The following is a 22,599-nucleotide window of genomic DNA, read 5'->3' as shown; positions in this document are numbered from 1 at the left end:
AAACATCATTGTGTTACATCTAGGCCTTATTGTGAAGAGGTTCCTCTAGTTGGATGGCCTTTTGCTGTGTTTCTCAGCAGAGTTCTCAATGCATTAAGTTTGTTACATCAAATATTGTGGAAGAAATGTGTGATTCTTTTCTTACTCGTTAAAACAAATGTATGGGCATATTAGAATTGGATTTTCTTCATTAATTTTAGAATTGTAAATTCCTTTTACCCCTCCGTCCTTATTTAGGAACCGATAAGGTAAACTGATTGAATCGTAGTAGTTTAGACTCTGATGATAGCTTAATTTTGTTTGGCACCCATAGATAATACTCCTCTGTTCTCCGTTTTGATTGATAAATGAACTCATAAAGTGAGTTTGTACAATTCCAAGATTTTTATAATCTCTTGTGAGATCTATGTGGTCATCTGATTTTGACTAGTTTTAAACCTTCACTTTTTTTTTGTTTTTGTTTTTGGTACTCAAATGACTTTCAAAAGCTTAACGGTGGATAACTGGCCTTGGTTGCGTTATCAATCTATCATGTCACTGCAAAGATTGAACTGAAGTGGGGAATTAATTCATTGGCTGTATAAAACCAAGAATCAACTCTCTCTATCAAACTGAAAATTCTTTTCCCTTACCTTTGGTGTAATTTCAGTCATGGGGATATCTTCTCTATTGGTTTTTTTTTTTTTTTCCTCTGTGGAAGTGATGTAAATGTGTGTTTATTCCGCCTTCAAACTATTGTTTAAAATTCCAGAAAATAGTTTTGGTACCGATATTGTTGGTTGCTGCAGTTCCCATTCAATTATAGGAGTAAATGAAATCTCTTGTCCTCTTACAATTTGAATAGAAGAGAATTAATTTTTTCCATCTCTTACATGTTTTGATCTCTTGTAAAAAAGTCATAAAACTAATTTTTTTTGGTAAAGGCCTAAAAAACCATTTCTCCCCTCCCATATGAGGTAGTGCAACCTATTCAAATCATAGTTGAAAGAAGCTGTAGACTAATTATAGTAATTGCCAGACAAAGAACCCCTCTCCAACTCTATTTGACCATCAATGTTGCCAAATAGAATACTTCCAAGTTCCAACCTAAAATTGAATAATTTATAATTCTACCCTAAGCATTAAAAAGTAGAGTGTACATACTCTGGTAAATATTGAATGATCATATCAAATATGTACTCATTTTCAGAAAACCCTAGACAATTTTCATCAGTTTCAAGCATTAAAGAGTTTCCACCATTGTCTTTAGTATAGTTCACGTTTTTAAAATCAAACAACTGAAATTACCGAACTGATATTATAAATCAAATGAAGAACAACACCCCAAAAATAAAGAAAAGAAAGTTCTCCATTAGAACAACATTTGGTGAAATTGCACTATGTTACAACAACACTTCTTGTAAGCTGCAATGTTGCCATTTACCATCAACAATTCTACAACAGACCTACACCAAAAGAAATTCAAATCCTATTCTTCTTTTGTTAAACTGAAAAAGGACTACCAAATTCCCAGATTTGGAAATTCAACCTTTCTATTTTCATTCTACTCATTGCTACTAGAACCCTTTGAACCTTCAACAACTAATTTCAAATGTTCATGATACAACTGAACCTTGTTCACCATAAGCTCAGATTCTTCCAATTTCAACTCCATCCACTTCTCATTCATCCCCTTCAATTTCTCCTTCCCCAATCTTCTTAACCCTTCTTTAAAATAGTCATTTCTCTGAAAATTCGTCGTCATTTCATTCACCAAAAACGGAAAATCATCCAAATTCACATTTTCAATTTCAATTGCCCTCTCTTCTTCAGAAACTTCATGGTTTTCATGCAATTCCTGCATAAGAAATACCATGTTTGATAACTGGTACGAGGTAAGTTATTCATGTATAAAATTAATACGGTGTTTGATTTGTATCTTTAAAACTCGCATAACTAATAAATGTATAAGTTATGAGAGAATTTATATATTACTCCCTACGTTTCAATTTGTTTGTCTTACATTTCTTTTTAGTTCGTTTAATTTTTTTTTTTTTTGGCAACTCTTTCATTTTAACTTTCTACATGACATGTTTAAGATCACAAGATTAAAGAACATTTTGGTACATGCTACATATTTAATTTAACACCACAAGATTCGAAAGTCTTTTTTACTTTCTTAAACTTCATGGCACATCAAAATCAGACAAACAAATTGAAACGAAGGGAGTATTTTATGCAAGAAGATCGAATAACTAACAAATAAATAACTAAATCCTGCTAATTCATGCATAAAATAATACATAGATTTCCTTATAACTAAATTTTGTGTTGTTAATACTTGCATAACTCGAACCAGCTACCAAACACCCCTAAAGAGTATAAATCAAGTGAGCAACACCCAAAAAGATACTCCTCCTGTTCCAATTTATGTGAAACACTTTCCTTTTTTGTTTGTCCCACAAAGAATACTCCCTCCGTTTCTAAATAAATGGTGTTTTAGGCTTTTCATTTTGTTTCAAAATAAGCGGTGCTTTTGGATTTCAAGAAGAAATTGGTCTTGTTCTTTCAAAATTACCCTTATTTACATAGTCAAGAATCATTAAGTATCTTTTCTAGGAAAGAGGAAACTTAGTAGGCGTTTGGCCATAAGAATTATTCACTTTATTCCAAATTTTTTTTCCACTTTTTTCACTTTTCAGCGTTTGGCCATAAGAATTCCGAATACAACTTGAAGTTGTATTCCGGAATACCAAAAACTCAAAAAACTTATTTTTCAAAAATTTTCACTTTTTTCACTTTTTTACAACTACATTTCACCAAAAACTACAATTTCAAAAACTATGGCCAAACACAACTCCAACTCCTAAATTCCAAAAAAAAAGTGATTTTTTTTTTGGTATCTATGGACAAACGGGGCCTTAGAAACAGGTAAAATTTGATAAGGAGTAAGTTAGTAAAAACACTCTCAATTTTCTAGGAGCGAGCAATTTCTTAAGGGGCGTGCATAAGCTAAAAACACCACTTATTATGAAACGGAGGGAGTATTACTTTTCAAAATAAGTTAACTTCAAAATTTACCTTCTAACTTTTGCCCTTAATGAAATTAATTACAACCACACAAACATCAAGATTTATTTTATATCACTAAGTTTGAAAAGCTTCCCTTCTATCCTAAAACTAGCTTTAGTGCCGCATAAATTGGGACAGATGGAGTAACAGAAAAGACAGTTGCCCATTAGAATAGTTAACATTAGAGATCATGGAAGTACAATACGTTACCTTTTCTTCTTCATCATCAGAAACTTCTTTATTTTCATGCCATTCTACAAGTTTTTTCTTTCCATTAGCAGCATTTAGGCCAAATTTTTCGCCCCATTTCGTATCTTGCCATCATGTGGGGTTTTAATTAGGGAATTGCTTCTAGCAAACTTGTGGTACTTTTCTGAGTCTTTTCAGCTTTTTTGCGATTTGGGTCTCTGAGAAATTGCTGTAACGGAGACCGGAGGAGTTGTTTGGGGATTTTCAAAGGGGTTTGGGGAGTTGGATTTCGTCATTTTCGGTGACCAAATCCTAATATGTCAAGTTAATAGTACTCCCTCCGGATCAGAAAGAGTATCCACTTAGCCATTTGCACACCCTTAAGAAAATACCAACTCCTAGGAAAAAAGTAGGTTTTGACTAAACTGCCCCTAATTAAATAGATATTAGGATTTGATCACATAACACTTAATAAGGCAAATCTGGAAAAATAAGACAAATTCTTTCTTGATTTGGTAAGTGGACACTCTTTTTGATCCGGAGGGAGTAATATGCAAATTTTAATTAAGGGTAGTTTAGTCAAAATGTACACTTATTGTGAACCAGAGGGGGTACATGAATAACTAAACCCTGCATAACTTATGCGCGCATAAAATAATACATAGATTACCTCATGACTAATCCCTATATTAATTATATCTGCATAACTCTAACCAGCTATCAAACAACCCCTAAAGAGTATAAATCAAGAAAGACAGTATGCTACCTGTTCATGCAATTCTACTACTGGTTCTTTTCCCTTAACTGCATTTCGACCCCAAATTTCGTAAATCTTACCATCATGTGGGGCTTTAATTAGGGATTTGCTTCTAGCGAACTTGTGGTACTTTTCTTTAAGTCTTTTAAGTTTATTTTGCGATTTGGGTCTCTGTGAAATTGTTGTTAATGAGACCAGAGAAACTGTTTGGGGATTCTAAAAAGGCTTTGAGGAGTTGGATTTCGTCATTTTCGGTGACCAAATTCTAATGTGTCAAGTTAATATTTTAAATAAGGGTAGTTTAGTCAAAATAACTAAATTTTTTTCCTAGAAGTTAGTATTTTTCTTAATGGTAAAGACTAAGTGGAGATAACTAAACCTTGCATAACTTATTCACGCATAAAATAATAATCACCTCATTTCTAATTCATATATATATTTCTAACACTTGCATAACTCTAAAAGATAATAGAAAAGACAGTATGTTACCTTTTCAAGCAATTCTTTTCCCTTAGCAGCGTTTCAAGAGAAAAGGACCAAAATCATACATTATGTTTGGGTTTGGATCAAAATCATACATATTCTTTCACATGGAGCACTAATAGTACATTATGTTTGCATAAGTGGTGCACTTTTAGTCAAACTCCCAAATATTTTTTTAGAAATTTAACGGAAAAGAACAAAAATGCCCCTGAACTTTTAGAAAAGGTATAAAAATACCCTTTATTCATCTATTTTACTAAAACTACCCCTCAATTCAACTTTTTGGCTCATTTATTCCCCTTGACTAACGGACAACACTAATTTTTTTTTAAAAAAATATTTAAATTGCACATGACATTTTATTACTGAAAAATTGATTTATTTTTTTAAAAAGAAATCTGAAAAATCGTTATTTGTAGAATAAGGAAAAATAATTTTTCAACACCCGTTTCTTTAAAAAACAAATGTAGTAAGCCTTTTATATATATAAAAAAAAAACAGAATTGGATTTTCATTAAAACATGTGGAATTTTTTTAAATTTGGAAAACTTTTTTTTAACGGGTGGAAACCCCATTTTTTTTAGAAAATTCAATTTTTAAATCTGAAAAACTGATTGTTTTTTTTAAGTAAAATGTGCAAAACAAATACTCCATAATTTTCTTCTAGATTTAAAAAAAGATAGTTTTCTGGTTTTTTTTTTAAACACAGTTTTTCCATAAAAATTTTAATTTTTTCAGATTTTTATAAAAATCCAATTATTCACATTTTGAAAAGAAAAAAAAATAGTGTTGTTCGTTAGTCAAGGTTTTACTCGTTAAAAAAAGTTTTCCAAATTTAAAAAAATTCCACATGTTTTAATGAAAATCCAATTCTGTTTTTTTTTTCATATATATAAAAGGCTTACTACATTTGTTTTTTAAAGAAACGGATGTTGAAAAATTATTTTTCCTTATTCTACAAATAACGATTTTTCAGATTTCTTTTTAAAAAAATAAATCAATTTTTCAGTAATAAAATGTCATGTGCAATTTAAATATTTTTTTAAAAAAAATTAGTGTTGTCCGTTAGTCAAGGGGAATAAATGAGCCAAAAAGTTGAATTGAGGGGTAGTTTTAGCAAAATAGATGAATAAAGGGTATTTTTATACCTTTTCTAAAAGTTTAGGGGCATTTTTGTTCTTTTCCGTTAAATTTCTAAAAAAATATTTGGGAGTTTGACTAAAAGTGCACCACTTATGCAAACATAATGTACTATTAGTGCTCCATGTGAAAGAATATGTATGATTTTGATCCAAACCAAAACATAATGTATGATTTTGGTCCTTTTCTCAGCGTTTCAACCCCAAATTTTTTGCCCAATTTCGTAAATCTTGCGATCATGTGGGGTTTTAATTAGGGATTTGCTTCTAGCGAACTCATGGTACTTTTCTTTAAGTCTTTTAAGCTTTTTTGCGATTTGGGTCTCTGTGAAATTGCTGCTAATGAGACCAGAGGAGCTGTTTGGGGATTCTAAAAGGGGTTTGAGGAGTTGGATTTCGTCATTTTCGGTGACCAAATCCTAATGTGTCAGGTTAATATTTTAAGTCAGGGTAGTTTAGTCAAAATGACTATTTTATTTTAGAAGTTAGTATTTTTCTTAAGGGTGTGGTAGAGGCTAAGTGGACACAACTAAATCCTACATAACTTATTCGCGCATAAAATAATAGTTACCTCATAACTAATTCATATATTACTAATACCGGCTACCACACGACCCCTAAAGAGTATAAATCAAGTGAACAACAGCCAAAAAGATAACAAAAAAGACAGTATGTTACCTTTTCATGCAATTCCTTTCCTTTAGGAGCGTTTCGACCCCCAAATTTGCGCCCAAATTCGTAAATCTTACCATCATGTGGAGTTTTAATTAAGGATTTGCTTCTAGCAAACTTGTGGTACTTTTCTTTTTTAAGTTTTTTAAGCTTTTTCGCGATTTGGGTCTTTGTAAAATTGCTGTAACAGAGACCAGAGGAGTTGTTTGGGGATTTTAAAAGGGATTTAAGGAGCTGGATTTCGTCATTTATAGTGACCAAATCTTAATGTGTCAAGTTAATACTAATATGCAAATTTTAATTAAAGGGTAGTTTAGTCAAAATGCCTATTTTTTTCTTCTAAGTAGGCGTTTGGCCAAAGAAACCAAAAACTTTTTTCACTTTTTTTCGAATTTTGTAGTTGGAGTTGTGTTTGGCCATAATTTTTGCAAATAATATTTTTTTTTTGTTGAAATGTACTTGTTTTGTTTGTGAAAAAAGTGAAAAAACTTGTTTTAACTTCAAGTTGTATTTGAAATTTTCATAGCAAAACACTAATTGTTGAAAAAAGTGAAAAAAAAATCCGGAAAAAAGTGAATAACTCTTATAGCCAAACGGGTCTTAAGAGTTAATATTTTTCTTAAGAAGTGTGCTAAAGGCTAAGTGGTCATTTATCGTGAACTAGAGGGAGTAAATGAATAACTAAACCCTGCAGATACATAGATTACTTCATAACTAATTCATATTACTAATATTACTAATACATCTATAACTCGAACCAGCTACCAAAAGAAAGATAACAAAAAAGACAATATGTTACCTTTTCTTGATTTTCATGCAATTCTACAACTTGTTCCTTTCCCTTAGCAGCATTTCGACCCCAATTTTTTCTCCCAAATTTCATAAATCTTACCATCATGTGGGGTTTTAATTAAGGATTTGCTTCTAGTTGTGGCACTTTTCTTTAAGTCTTTTAACCTTTTTTGCGATTTGGGTCTCTGTGAAATTGCTGTAATGAATACTAGAGGAGTTGTTTGGGGATTTTAAAAGGATTTGAGGAGTTGGATTCCATCATTTTTGATAACCAAATACTAACGTGCCAAGTTAATAGTAATATGCAAATTTTAATTAAGGGTCATTTAGTCAAAATGCCTATTTTTTTCTATGAGTTAGTAGTATTTTTCTCAAGAAGTGTGCTAAAGCCTAAGAGCTCGTTTGGATTGGCTTATAAGTTGCTTATAAGCTGTTTTCAGCTTTTTTAAGTTTTTAGCTGGTCAGCTTAAAGTCATTTTGTGCTTAAAATAAGCTCAAAAAAATAATTGGACCATTTGACTTAGCTTATCTAAAACAGCTTATAAGCCAAAAAAAAATAAGTTAGACTACCCAACATATTTTTTTTTTTAGCATAAGCCCATCGAAACAGGCTCTAAATGGACACTTATTGTGAGCCAGGAGTACATGACCATGCCTAACTTATTCGTGCATAAAATAATACATAGATTAACTCATAACTAATTCATATATTACTAATACCAGCATAACTCTAACCAACAGAAAAGACAGTATGTTACCTTTTCATGCAATTCTTTTTCCTTAGCAGCATTTCGACCCCAAATTTTTCGTCCAATTTCGTAAATCTTACCATCATGTGGGGTTTTAATTAGGGATTTGCTTCTAGCAAACTTGTGGTACTTTTCTTTAAGTCTTTTAACCTTTTTTGCAATTTGGGTCTTTGTTAAATTGCTGTCAGGGAGACCAGATGAGTTGTTTGGGGATTTTAAAAGGGTTTTTAGGAGTTGGATTTCGTCATTTTCAGTGAAGACTCTGCTGTGTGTTGTTTCTGGTGATTTGGAGATTGTTTTGGTCATGATGTGTTTTGGAAATGAGAGTTGAAATTTGGAGAAGAGAAGTGACTTTGAAACAGTGAAGAGTGAACAGTTGGGAGTTGTGAACTTTAAGGTGGAATTACACGTGGTTAACCTATGTTAAATTGCATTTTAATCTTGGGAAAGGGGTCAAAAATACACTTCTATTTTAAAAAAAGAGCTAAAATTATATTCCATTATAAATTTGGGTAAAAAGGATTCCTCCGTCGTTAAAATTTTCAAATATACCTCTGTCTAAATGGAAATTTTCAAAATAATCCGATTTTATTTTTAAATCCGACCCAATTAAATAAAAATTCCATATGGATTACCCGTTCCTGTGTCTAGTGGCTCCAAATGTAAGACTCGGGAATAAGTTGATTGCATATGAGTTTTTTATGTAGTTGAGTCAAATTTAAATGGAGCGGATTTAAAAATAAAATTGAGTTATTTTGAGAGATTTAGGAATTTTCGTTAAGATAAGGATATATTTAAAAACTTTAATGGCGGAAAAAGTATTTTTGATCTAAATTTATAACAGAGGATATTTTTAGTTTTTTTCCCAAAGTGAATAGCATTTTGACCCTTTTCCCTTTAATCTTTCCAACCATCTTAATTTACAGAAAATGACAGAAAGGGTCCTTTATGTTTGAGAGTAGGTTCGGAATAGTGCTTTAAGTAAGTATGCATTGTGCAGCTATGATTAAATTTACCAAAGTAGTTGTTTTAGTCTCGGGATTCAATATTTATTGAACTCTATCTGTTAAGTTGACGGGAACTGTTAGAAAAGAAAAAGAAGAAATTAACGGGATTCACATTTTTGAAATTTTTACAGTTTCTACTATTTGATTTATTTTTAGAGCCTGATGTAGCTTTTTGAGGTGTTATTTCGGCTTTTTTCTTTATATATTTTTAGTGTTTAATGGAGCTTTTTGTGTTGTATAATTTAGAATTTGATGAGACTTTCTTAGTGTTTATGGTTAGATTTCTTTCCCACTATTTCCGTCAAATCTAATGAACATATTTTTTTTTTTGTCGTTTTCGGTGAAGACTCTGCTGTGAGTTTCTGGTGATTTTGAGATTGTCTTGGTGACGGGTGTAGATGATTTTGAAGGTGATTTTGGGGACTTTGTACGGTGGGTCATGGTTTTGTTGCTGATGTGTTTTGGAAATGAAAGTTGAAATTTGGAGAAAAAGATGTGATTTTGAAACGATGAACAGTTGGGAGTTGTGAACTAAAGTGGAATCGCAGGTGTTTGTTTCACCTATGGTAAGTTATATTTTACTCTTCCCACTGTCTCAATTTACGTGACACTGCTTAATCTAATGGAGTATAAAATTTAACAAAGAAAACAAAGGTTAGAGCATGGGTATGGACTATGGAGCATGCAAACAAGCCGATTAAAGATTGAAGTTTATGAGTTTCTAATACAATAACGTTCCATAAGTGAGGTCTGGAGAGTTAGAGTGTACGCACCCCTAGCTTGAGAGATAGAGCTGTTTTCGATAGACTTTCGGCTTAAGAATATGAGTTTCTAACAACGTTAAATTAATATGTAATAGTAATAATTAATTTCACGATTACATATTTATAAATATTTACTCTTTCCGTCTAATTTTATGTGAAGTGTTACTATTTAGAGAGCCAAATATTTTGTTCTTCAACTGCAATCAGTGTTTTAAAAGGCAGTTTTGGGACTCCCCTCGGGCTCGCCCCGGGGTAGGGCATTGGCAAAATGCCTCAGGGCTTACGTGTGGGGCTTAGTTCTGTGAAGCTTACGCCCTAAATGCCCGACTGTACGCCCTAAATACGCCTAACGTTCGATGCTCGGGGCTTGCCTAACAGTTCTTACACAAATTATGTGTCAAATTCCTTAGTCTTAACACTGTTGACCCTCATAATTCTTTAATAAAATGATGGTTAATAGTTTTTTCATCTATAGAAATAAGAAGATTGAGAGTAAGTCAAATAACAAGCCCTAGTATTGCGTACTTACTAATTGAGAATACCGTGAGTGTGAATAGCAATTAACATTTATTTTAAAAATAGATAAATGAGTTTTACATCTTCACTTATCATTGGTCTTTATGTTTTTTTTTCTATGTCTCAAAATTATCATGTTTTATTATTTTCCTCTTTTAAAGTAATTTTGCTTTTATTCAAGAAGGGGTGATGTTTTAATTATAATACACATAAAGTTTATTGATTATTTCGATACTGTTCACTGAATTGTACTATTTTCTGTATACGAGAATAAGGGACACCGTGGGGGTGGAGCCGATTGTATTCGGCGTCTGTAAATGTGAGCAAAAGCTACCGTTACTGGAGGTAAATTGCATAGTATGATAATAATGTATTTTAAGAAATTGTGATTCTTTTATTGTTGGAAAGTAAGATGTTAGAATTGATTTGCATTTCATAACAAATTTTATATCATTACATTATCTATTTGACTATATTATAAATTAAATAGTTAAAGATTCATGGGGCTTACGCTCCATGCCTCGGGACTTACTCCTCGCCCCGTGCTAAGTAAAATGTCTTGCCTCACACCTCCGCCTTTTAAAACATTGACTGCAATTTCTCAATTTTCTTTTAGTATTTTAAATCATTAGCTACGTTAATTTGTAGTGCTTTTTGTCTTTTGACCAGTACTCCCTACCGTACACCTTCACATAAATTGAGATAGAGAGAGGAGTAGATTTCTTATACATATAGTAATGAATTTGTTGTTGCTAGTTGCTACTGTTCTTTTTTCCATCGTTTTTTCCTTTTTCATGCTCAATTTTAATATACTTTACTTGATTCGAGGGCTTATAAAAAAAATAACTTCTCTATCTTCACAAGGTATTTGTGAAGGATAAGATACGTACACACCACCCATCCCAAACTCCACTTGTAATAGCCGGGGGTCTATCGAAAACAGTCTCTCTGTTCCATAAAGAATAAAGATAAGAGTAAGGTGTGCTACATCCTATCCTCCCTAGACTCCACTTGCGAGATTGCACTGGTATGTTGTTGTAATATATTGGTGGTATTGTTGTTGACAGCGACTAAATATATTAATTTTTAACTAATTTAAAGCAGTGTTTCAGAGACATTTTCGGGGCGGGGCATACCAAAAATGCTCCAAGGAGTAAATGAAAGGCGTAGATCAATAGGGCGTAAGTCCCGGGGGCAAAAGCGTAAGCGCCGGGCGAAAAGGCGTACGCCTTGGGCGATAAATTTGATTTTTATTATTTTAAAAGTATTTTTGCCTATAAATTATAAATTTTTATTATTGGTATAATGATGTTTATACTTATGTTATCATGTTATAGTGATTTTTCCTAAAATATATAAATAAATAAAGCAAGTCTAATAGAAAACAACACTGCAATAAATATTTTTTTTTAGATGATTATGCCTGAATTGATACGATAGAGATTTTATAGCACTATTTTCGTGAAGCAACTTTATCCAATTTTTGTCATTGCTCTTACACTTTTTGTCCCTCTCCTTCTTTGAATATATAAATAAAAGTTAGTGCAAATATTAGTTGAGGTCGGGAAGGACTATGAAATCTGGAGATTGATTATAAAGTATATGAAGATTTCATTTAAAGATATCTAGGCTGTTATCATTTTTTCTGTCATTACCTTTCTCAAATAATATTTATAATAATTCTTTTTATATTATTGGTGATTTATTTGAATTTATTTGCAGAATTTCAATGAAAATTTCACTTTTGCTTATTTTTAGTAATAAAATTATAAAATTGAAAATATATAAAACATACGGCCCCGTAGATTCATGTGACTTACGCCTCCTGTCTCGAGGATTACGCCTCGCCCTGTGTGCTGCGTAAAACTGCTGCCTCGCGCCCAACCAAAACTATTGAGCGCATATACTTAAGAAAAGGAGAAATAAATTTTTGGCCCTCTATAATTTTTTTTTAATTTTATAACCTTTTTATAAGAAATTTTTATTTTTTATATATAGAGACCTGAAAAAAAATATATAAAAGATTCTACTCAAATTGTATGAGGCCGTTATTTTTGAACCTGCGACCAAATATAAGGGCTATTTTTGTCAATTTCTCATTTAGCAACTAACACCAAAATCATCAAGCGGGTCGGATACAGCCCATAGAGAAGAAGAGACCATCGAAGCAGAAAAAGCTTCAGTTTTCCATAGATTCTTACTGGTAAAGTTTTAATTTTCATTGAATTCAGTCCCTAAAGTTCTGGTTTTTGCTTTTTGTAACTGTAATAGGAGTATAACTCTCTGGATTTGTCATTATAACTCTTGACTTAAAATTCAGAATAAAGGTTTAGTTTTTTAGATTCGACTAAAAATAGTATCAGGATAAGTTATACGTGACAGAGGGTGGAATAACAAATCGAGGATAAAACAATTAAAATGACAAAAAAAAAATTGAGTATCCATGACATGTTTATGACTACAAGATTCAAGGGCATTTTGGTACATTATACCACAAGATTTAAAAGTCTTTTTACTTTCTTAAAACTCCGTGCCAAGTAAACACTGAAAAAAACTCTTAGTTTACTATGTTTGTTTCAATTTGTTTGTCTTACTTTACTTTTTAGTCTGTTTGGCTGCTCTTTAATTTTAACATCTCACATGACATGTTTAAGACTACAAAATTCAAGGGCATTTTGATACATTATACCACAAGATTCAAAAGTCTTCTTTTACTTTTTTAAAACTCCGTGCCAAGTGAACACAGAAAAAAACTCTTAGTTTACTATGTCTGTTTCAATTTGTTTGTCTTACTTTACTTTTTAGTCTATTTGGCTGCTCTTTAATTTTAACATCTCACATGACATGTTTAAGACTACAAGATTCAAGGACATTTTGATACATTATACCACAAGATTCAAAAGTCTTCTTTACTTTCTTAAAACTCTGTGCCAAGTGAACACAGAAAAAAACTCTTAGTTTACTATGTCTGTTTCAATTTGTTTGTCTTACTTTACTTTTTAGTCTGTTTGGCTGCTCTTTAATTTTAACATCTCACATGACATGTTTAAGACTACAAGATTCAAGGGCATTTTGGTACATTATACCACAAGATTCAAAAGTCTTCTTTTACTTTCTTAAAACTCCGTGCCAAGTGAACACAGAAAAAAACTCTTAGTTTACTATGTCTGTTTCAATTTGTTTGTCTTACTTTACTTTTTAGTCTGTTTGGCTGCTCTTTAATTTTAACATCTCACATGACATGTTTAAGACTACAAGATTCAAGGGCATTTTGGTATATTATACCACAAGATTCAAAAATCTTCTTTACTTTCTTAAAACTCCGTGCCAAGTCAAACGAAGACAGACAAATTGAAACGGAGGGAGTATATAATCTGATCTTGTTGGAAGGGTTCAGTATATTTGGGGAAATTTTTGACCTTTGATTGATGGAACTTTGTGGGCTTTTTGGAATGTATTAAAATGCAGAAGCTGATTCAGGATTTAAACCTGATTAGTTCAACTTTTGAAGTTTTTAGAGTTGAACTTATTGTACTTCTGAACTTATGGGTTCAGCATCTGATATTTGGTAAGGTTTTAAGTGTTTGTCACATATATATCTGTGTTCCCGGACAAAAATAGTGGGTTTTGGTTTAACCCGTAGCTAGTTAAGATACATGGGTCACTGCTGAAATGATTCATTCTAGTTTTGGTTCCAAGATGCATACTTTTTCTTCTTATTATTATGAATGAGATACTTAGAATTAGTAAAGTATTGCCAAGTCTAGAGGTTGGTATTTTTGGATTCATTTTGTGGCTGGAAGCAGACAAGAAGTGGACCACAAAATGACAAAATTAAATCTAAGATTAGGTTGATGTGAATTTGAGCTGTGATTCTGATTAGTGAATTTAGGGATATTAAAGGGAGATAGTTGAAACTAGTAAAACATAAACATTGGATACTCTCTGAGTTCCAGCCACTTCTCCAATCAACTTTCTTACAAATCTCTATATAGCTAGTTTGGAAAGTTAACCAACCTTGAACCATCCTTCTAACAAGACCAATATTTGTGAAAAGTTCAACTACCTTGTGTGTTCTCCCACCTTGACAAAATTGTGTATATTGTGCACCTTCCAAACCAGTTTTGGTTTTCTCATGTTACTGCCTCAAACTGTATTAGCATTTGAAACGGTGCTCTGATTTGTTGAGATTGAGATTCACTGGAAATTAATGTGTCATTAGCAAATAAGAAATGTATAATGTGTACCTTCTCTCCTGACACACAGCTTGTTCCAAAGTCTCTCAAACAATTGCTTTGGACGATTTTTTTTTTTTGAAAAAAAGTTTCTTATAAAAATGTGGTGCGAGCTTGTGCTCATTTAGACTATTCCGTGGATACCTACTACCTCTCCACAACACATGTACCGACTCTGCAGCCAAGGCTTAGGTAGATGAGAATAAACCCCTAGAGGTTTTTTGTCTCTGCTGGGATTTGATGCTCCGATTTAAACATTAGTCTCCAAAATTCCCACCACTTCATTGACCTTAGATGGAAGATATGAAGGTCGAGAATCAGGGCAGAAGGTTAGTAGGTAACTGAGTGTTGTCGCACTTTGTGCGGGAGAGGATGAGGGCTAGCCTACTCATCTCAACTTCTCTTTTTTAGTAGTATTATCTAGTCATCACGTAGTTTCTTATTTTTAGTAGTACTATTTCGTTATTGCATATTCTTCAATGTGTATTACTTTTTGTTGCTGCATTTGTTTTATATCTTGCTATTTTGTTGTCTTATTTCATTTTGAGTCGAGGGTCTATCAGAAACAACCTCTCTACCCCACAAAGTTAGGGGTAATGTCTCCGCACATCCTACCCTCCTCAATTATATTGGGTATGTTGTTGTTGTTCATTGACCACTAGGCCACGCGTTTTAGTGCTTTGACAGACATTTTTTAATAGCTTAGTTAATGATTCCATCACAAATAGGATTTGTAGTTGGGATAGTGGATCCAAACAACAACATACCCAGTGTAATCCCAAATTATTTTTTTTTTTTTGGGGGGGGGGGGGGGGGAGGCTGGGGTGGGGCTTGGGGGTCAATCATGATGAGAATGATCTCACGTGGTTGAAAGGGGTTCCCCTTGGTACCTGTTGCCGGTGGTAGGTGGCATATATCCCGTGGATTTAGTCGAGGTGCGCGCAAGCTGGTCTGGACACCACAGTTATTAGTAAAAAGAAAGGGGTTCCCCTTGGATGGAAAATCCCTTCCATAGTATAAATTCGCATGTTGAACCCATCAGTAATAAGCACATTATATACGATGTATGAAGCAGCTGAATTATATTAATCAGGCATGATAATGAATAGGTTCAAAACCTTTGCTCTGACGAAGGAATATTAAATGTTTTCTTGTATTATTTAAATTTAGCTTAAGGCTAATGGAGCATATGAAATGTTATGGTATTTGCTCTGTATTAATTATCTGTACTTATGTGAAAATAGATGGGGGTATTAGGTTAACTCAAGTTGTTAAGAATTATTATGTCTGATCTGTAACATATTTTTATCACAATCAATCACCATATTTCTTATCTTACTCCTGAACTACCACTATGATTTAATATCTGTTTTCGTAGTATGCAGTACTATATTTAGATTCAAAACGTGAATATTGATGTGAACTAATGACTTCTCTATGTACATCAACCTCAAGAAGGAACTCTTTTTCTAATTTTGTGCCCCTCACTGCTAAACACTTATCTTTCACAATGTTTCACCTAAAAAAAAAAAAAATTACTTCTTGAAAGAATTGTAATTAGCACTTTAAGGTAGTATTTTGATTCTCCTTGTAAAAAACAAATTGCAGTATTTGTTTTCTAATAATATGATGCTGCATCTGTTGTTTTTTATAGGAGTTGTAACTGAAATTTAATGGTTCTTATTTCCTGGAAAAAAAGCTCGGCTCTCACTTATTCTCTTCTTTTTTCTTTCTCCCAGTTATTAGATACTAAAACATCCTCCTTTATCTCACTTGATGTCTCGCAAGCGCAATGTCATTGTTGCCACAGGCTTGCTAGTATTTGTATCTGGCGGCTTATCCTTTCCATTTTACATGGCGTAAGTAAAACTTCGTTGCTAGTAAAACATAATGAGGTAATCTCTCATATTATTGTTTTATTGAAAGCTATCTTTGTTTCAATTTCAGGACAAGATCGTCAAGGGCAACTCCATTGATTGATTCATCAAAGCCGTTGCCACCACAGGCAACCTTTCGTGGGCCTTACATCAACACAGGGTCGCGTGATATTGGACCTGATCATCGAACTTACCCCAAGAAATAACAACTTTCTTAGTTAGAAACTAGTTTGCTAGTATTGAAGACTGCTTTAAATTTTCCTTCTCTTTCTATTTTATGTAAAGAGATAATAATGAGTCTGTTGAAACTGCGTTACGCTGTGGAGAAAACTAGCAAGTTTGAGAGTGATTCTTTTAGGGATAGGAGGCCTTATCTGGCCTGAACAACACTGTTATAAATATAAATTGATGTTCTTTTAGGGAAAGAGTGACCCTTTTCTACATGTTACCAGTCTCAAAAAAAAGAGTGACCCTTTTCTCATATCATTTCATTTCAGACATATAATTGTGTTATTGCCTTGTTAGTAAATTTTTCGTACAGAAACAGCTTTCTGTAATGTGCAGCATGTAGGATCAATAGAAAAATGCCTTTCAGTAATCTAAAGTAATCTAACATATAACTATAATGCATTTTCAGTTAGCTATGTCATCCAACCATTCTAGTATATCCCATAGGATTGTTATTTTCTAACCCACCAATCAAACACGTGATAAAATAATCTTGCACTATTATTGCGTCAAAACCTAGCACTATTATAGACATATCATGTGTAGTATAAAACTGGCCAAATGCGGGAGTTGTAGATCAAGAGTCCAGCTTGGCTGCACGATAAACAACAAAATTGTAACGGCTCCCGTCTGTTTCTGTCTCCTATTTTTTTTAAAAAAAAAAAAAAATTATACAAAAAGGTTTTTTTAGCAAATTGTGTAGGGGTACACGATTTGCAAAAATAATTTTTGCAAATCTTGTACCCCTACTCTATTTGCCTTTAAGTATGGTAGCTTCATCTCATGATCTTCCCTAAAGAGAAGATAGTAAGCCTGCCAGTCAAATTTAGGTCCCTCAAACATTTTTTTCCTGTGGTCTAGCTAATGAATTGTTTGAGCACTTGTTTTTTTATTGCATCTATGTGAAATCTATTTGGTCCAGGCTGCTGACATGGCTGGGTCAGTCCAAGCCAGTCACTACTTGGCAAGCTGAGGTACAATGGGTGACCAGTTAAGCTAAGAGGAAATCTGGATACTGGGCTATAGTTTCTTATGTTTTGGTATGTTTGTCTACTTGGTATGGAGGGACAGAAACAAGCTCAGATTTCAGTGTGGTAGTACTTCTGCAGACAGAATTGGTAGAGAGATTGCACTGCATATACACACCAGAGGCAACAAGTTTCCCAGCTGGCAGCAGCATCTTGCATCATTGAACTCATTTCCATAGTATGAAGTTAGGTTCTGATGTAATGTTTTTATGTTTATTAGATGCTAGTTATGTTGTGTATAGGCTTTAGTCAATAGTAGAGTAGGAATTGGTCAGCAATTTCTGGATTGTAATGAACACTTTGGTAACATTTATTACGTGTTAAATTCACTAATAGTTTTTTTTTTAAAAAAAATTACACTGCTATAAATTTTAAGGATGGTCCGCCCAAAATGATAAATCTAATATTTATTTATCAAGAAAAGATTTGCATACTGCAATTCCCAGACAGTTACATAAGCTCTCCAACTTGCATCAACCAACATAACTTTTAACTAAGCCAACGGAATTATTAAAATCATATAAACATCAAGCAACAATATATATTAATGAGATGTCAAAATTAAAGGGGCTAGATATTGTGATCTCTCTTCAATATGTTTTTCTCACCATTCTTAAGGTACACGATTTGCCTAGTATAATTTAAAAAAAAAAAAAAAAAAAAATAGGAGAAGGAAACAGACGGGAGCCGTTACAATTCTGGGTAAATCGTGTAGGGCTACACGATAAACCCGTTTTGGTTTATGGTGTAGCCAAGGACCCCTTTTGAAATTTTTTGTTGAAAAAGGTGCCATTTAGGTGTCGGACTCAGGAGATCAAGTTATAGAACATATTATAAATTGCTACAACTAAAAATAGTTGCTGCAGTAGTATTTGTAAATTACTATTTTTGCTGCAAAAAAGCAATACTAAATAAATACAGAATCATAAACTTCACATTTACGTTGAAATGAAGTTCGTGTGTTGGTAATTTTTTGAACAAAAAGGCATAAGTTGTTACTCATTCTGCTTAATTATAGGTGAGAAGCGTGTGTGCCATATCGTGACATTTTCAACAACAACAATAACATCATACTAGTGTAATCTCATGCAAGTGGGATATGGGGAGGGTAGGATGCACACATACCTTATCAGGGGCGGAGCTAGGTGGGCTCCAGGATGAACCCCCTTGGTGAAAAATTATACTGTATATACAAGGTTAAAATTATTTTTTTATGTCAATATAATAGATGTTGAACCCCCTTGGCTCCTTCATATATTTACTTCTTCATATTTTTGAACCCCCTGGGTGAAAATCCTGGCTTCACCACACCTTACCCCTACATTTTCATGGCATATATATATATCTCACTTTTCGACACTAATGCTACATGTTTTACCTGATTTTATCTCACTTGATGTCTCGAAAGCTCAATATCATTGCTGTTGCCAATCATGACTTGCTATTTATTTTTGCAGTTGGTAGCTTAAACTACTTTTTATCTTACATGGGGTAAGTAAAACTTCGTTGCTAGTAAAAAATAATGAGGTAGTAATCTCTCATAGTATTTGTGTTACTCCCTGACGCACACGCAATTATACGCGGTCGTACAAATAATATAGGATTTTAAAGTCCAGATATCGTACCCACAGGGACTTATGATTAACTATTTACTAAATTAAACTGATGCTAATTATCTAAACAAGAAGTAAATCTCAAGTTATATTTGTAAACTAACTAAAAATAAAAGAAAGAAAATAATGAACTTCAACCAAGAAAGAGCGAATTTTTATCGGAAAAGAGATAGATCTAGGGCTATGACCACTAACAATCCAGTTGAGTCTTCAAATCTTTCTACCTATGGGTTACTAGTTGACGGGTTAATTGTAACTTTATGATATTCTCTCGAACTACTCATAAGCCTGTAGATGCTACTATAACGCCTATATCTCTATGGTCGTCAAAGGTAACAAGAACGCATTTATTTTTCCGTGTTCAACTAAGTAGGGCTAAAGGGTATATCTCTATACTCAGTAGCGAAACGATAATATCGAACAAACTCTATTTATTCTTATTACATACGTGAATTCCCTCTCTCAAGTCCAATTCACGCACCACAGATAGTGTTCAATTAGTGATCAAGTAATCAAACAATTAAGCACAAGAATAAATAAGCAACCCAAAAGATGGAAATCCAATAGATAGAAACGATAATCAAACGTCAACTTTCATGTTTGTGTCAAAACCCTAGAACTAAAGAGTTTAGCTCCATATAGACATGGAAGAAAAACAACAAATCATCCGAATAAAAACGTCAAAATAAGTATTACAGAGAAGAGAAGATAAAACCCTGTAACTCCGGCCTTCACGGCGGCTCTAAGCTCTCTCTATGTCAAAAGTTGTCCTAAATTATGTAAAAACTGTGTAGAATATGTATTTATAGAGTACTAAAAGGCCTGGACTTTTAAAAACCAAATCCAACTCGGATCAGAAAAAAATAGCGGGCTCGCGTCGCGTGTGCAACGCGGACTGATCAGACAAACCAAGATTCAGAGACACTTTCTCCCGCGTCGAGTGTGCGACGCATGAGCAGCACATTACTGCTGCCAAAGTTCTTTTTCCATTCTTCTTTTCACGTTCTGCCAGGTATGTTTCTTCAAAGTTTGGGTAGTGTCTCCCACTTTGTCTCCCTCTCTTTTCCTCTTTATTTTTCTTCCGCCTTTTATTCAATTTTACTCCAAATCTTTTCATCTTCACATCGCTTTATTTCTACACAGTAAAAATATAATATTAAGCACAAATCAATATCATTAATACTCAACGGACAATTAAAAGTATTAAAATGTGAGGCAACTAATAGCTAAATATATGTATTTTTAGGCCGAATATCAATTTGCTTTATTGATAAAGTTATCTTGGTTTTAATTCAGGTCAAGATCGTCAAGGGAAACTCCAGTGATCGATTCATCAAAGCCGTTGCCACCTGATCAGGCGACTTACATCAACACAGGATCGCGTGATATTGGACCTGAGCACCAAAACTTACCCTAAGAAATAACATACATTTCTTAATTAGAAACTAGTAGTTTGCTGGTAATTGAAGTCACTTTAGATTTTCCCTTTCTTTCTATTTTCCCAGTTCCATATTCAGTAAAATGACAGTTGAAACTGGCTTACTCTCCTTATGTTCTGGAGAAAAGCTACTGTGATGTCGATATTCCCTCTTAAATCAGCTCGGATTAATGAAGAAAAATGGCATGTTTGAGAGTGATTCTTTTAGGGATAGTCGATCGAGGAAAGCCCTAGCTGGCCTGAACATCAGTGTTACAAAAGAAATAATGCTCATTTTTGGTAATAGTAAGTCTTATCTAATATCCTTTCAAACTGGTAATTGTGTTGTTGCTTTTTCAGTGTATGTTCATTCAGAAACCCATGTTGCTCGTGCTTTCGAAAATGTAGTCAGGTGCATGTCGGATCCTTTAAAAGTAGTGTATTTTCGGAGGATTTAACATGAGCACGGCAACATTTTTGGGAAATCCAAGCAAGTGAGAAACGGTTGTCAGTCTGTATAATATGCAACATTACCTTTCAACATGCCTTCTTACAAGAAAATCTGAACTTTTGGTATTATGAATAATTTCTCATTCATCTGGCCTCCTGATGTTTGCAAAGGAGTAGAAAAACAAAGGAAAATTTGAAATGTTTCCTCTTTTTCTTGTTTGATTTATACGGAAGAAGGCATGTTCCTTCCCACTTTACTTTCATGCTGAACTACGTGTAAACTTCAATTTACTAATAAAAAAGAAGAATGAAATAAAAAAAAAAAAATGAAAAAAAAAAAAAAACTTACTCAAAATATTGCTGGAACAACAAGAACTTTAATATTGAATCTAATTTTTTCTTAATAAAAAAAATATTAGACCAAACCTGCCTCGTTTGTTAAGCCCCATAGTAGCAATACATAAACACAATCAATTAGACAAGAAGATAAATGATGGATTCAATTTTAGTGTTACAATCTTTTCTCCAATGTTCATCAATCCTAGACTCCAATGTATTCTTGTCCCCAATCCACTTCTGGTTATTGTCTCACTCTCTTCTAATTTTTCTTCTTTGTTACTCCAAAACGAACTATGATTCCTCTCAAACTCTGGGGTCTATATCTTATTCCACATTCTTCTTCTTATTCTCTCTCTCTCTCTCTTAGACTAAACAAAAAATGACAAAATGTTTTCCTTCCTTCCACTTAATTACTTTCATACCAAAAAACAGAACTGGAAGGAGAATGGAGTCCAAATATAAGAGAAAACCTACTCAAGAAACAATGGTAGGAATGCACAACCTTAATGTTGATGCTAAATTATTTTGTTAATAGAAAAGCAAAGACAAAGTTGTTATGATTTGTTTTCATATTTTGTATGTTTGGTTGCGTATTCTAAAATAATAAGTTCCTTGTAAATGACAGTGAAAATAGGGAAAACAAATTCCTTATAGGACATTTTTCATTGTATCATTCGGCCACACCGCCTTTTTACCAATCTCATCATCCCTCCATCCCATGTTATTTTTCTAAATTATAAATAAATATTCTTGAAATAATATAATCTCATTTAATTACCGAACATCATAAAATAACTTATTTTCGTAAAATTAGTGGATCCAAAAGAGTTCCATCATTCCATGCCTAAAGGGGAAGAAAAAAAAAAAAAAAGGGAAAAAGGAACATTCCTGTATCGTGACAATCAAAAACTGCAGTCAACATTACTCCGTCCATTTTGCTTATTTTTCTTTTTTTATTACATAGGTGTTGTGGAAGAAAATTATAATGTGAGGATTCAAACTATCATCAATAAGATGAAAGTTCAGTTAGCCATTCAACTAAACTACTAAGATCCCTACTCATTTTACTTAGTTCGGACACACCTTAGGAGATTTATAGAGTAAGAGTTTTTTTTATTATTAAATTGTCCTTAATTAAATAATATTTATCTATCTAAATAAGGGTAAGTTTTTTTAAAAAATTAATACTTTTTAATTATGTAAACACTATTTATTTAAGACTCAATATAAAAGCTAAAATATCATTTACCTCTTAGTAAGTACTCCCTAAACCTCTATCTCAATTTATATGGC

The 22,599-nt window shown here is 33.0% G+C and overlaps 2 protein-coding genes across 5 annotated transcripts; one reads left to right on the top strand and one right to left on the bottom strand.

The window, feature by feature from the left end:
- Window positions 1–1,330: 1,330 nt before the first annotated feature.
- LOC132600486 (STOREKEEPER protein-like) lies at window positions 1,331–8,220 on the bottom strand. 4 transcript variants are annotated; one of them, XM_060313691.1, is made up of 3 exons: window positions 7,842–8,220; window positions 6,298–6,312; window positions 1,331–1,837 (listed from the first exon to the last, which is right to left on the bottom strand). In XM_060313691.1, exons 1-3 carry the CDS (start codon window positions 8,136–8,138, stop codon window positions 1,544–1,546), a joined length of 606 nt encoding a protein of 201 aa, XP_060169674.1. In that variant the 5' UTR covers window positions 8,139–8,220; the 3' UTR covers window positions 1,331–1,543. The 4 variants fall into 4 exon arrangements, with proteins under 4 accessions (XP_060169674.1, XP_060169673.1, XP_060169675.1 ...); XM_060313690.1 differs by lacking the exon at window positions 6,298–6,312 and having other exon boundaries at window positions 1,331–1,864; XM_060313692.1 differs by lacking the exon at window positions 6,298–6,312.
- A 3,946-nt stretch (window positions 8,221–12,166) lies between these two features.
- LOC132600485 (uncharacterized) lies at window positions 12,167–16,777 on the top strand. The gene is made up of 3 exons (XM_060313689.1): window positions 12,167–12,322; window positions 16,094–16,213; window positions 16,302–16,777. The coding sequence occupies exons 2-3, from the start codon at window positions 16,131–16,133 to the stop codon at window positions 16,435–16,437; spliced, it is 219 nt and encodes a 72-aa protein (XP_060169672.1). The 5' UTR covers window positions 12,167–12,322; window positions 16,094–16,130; the 3' UTR covers window positions 16,438–16,777.
- Window positions 16,778–22,599: the final 5,822 nt, after the last annotated feature.

This window comes from Lycium barbarum, chromosome 6 (genome assembly GCF_019175385.1).
Source record: "Lycium barbarum isolate Lr01 chromosome 6, ASM1917538v2, whole genome shotgun sequence".
Taxonomy (NCBI): Eukaryota; Viridiplantae; Streptophyta; class Magnoliopsida; order Solanales; family Solanaceae; genus Lycium; species Lycium barbarum.
The sequence above is the reverse complement of the archived record's forward strand: the minus strand, read 5'-3'. Positions and strand labels throughout refer to the sequence as shown.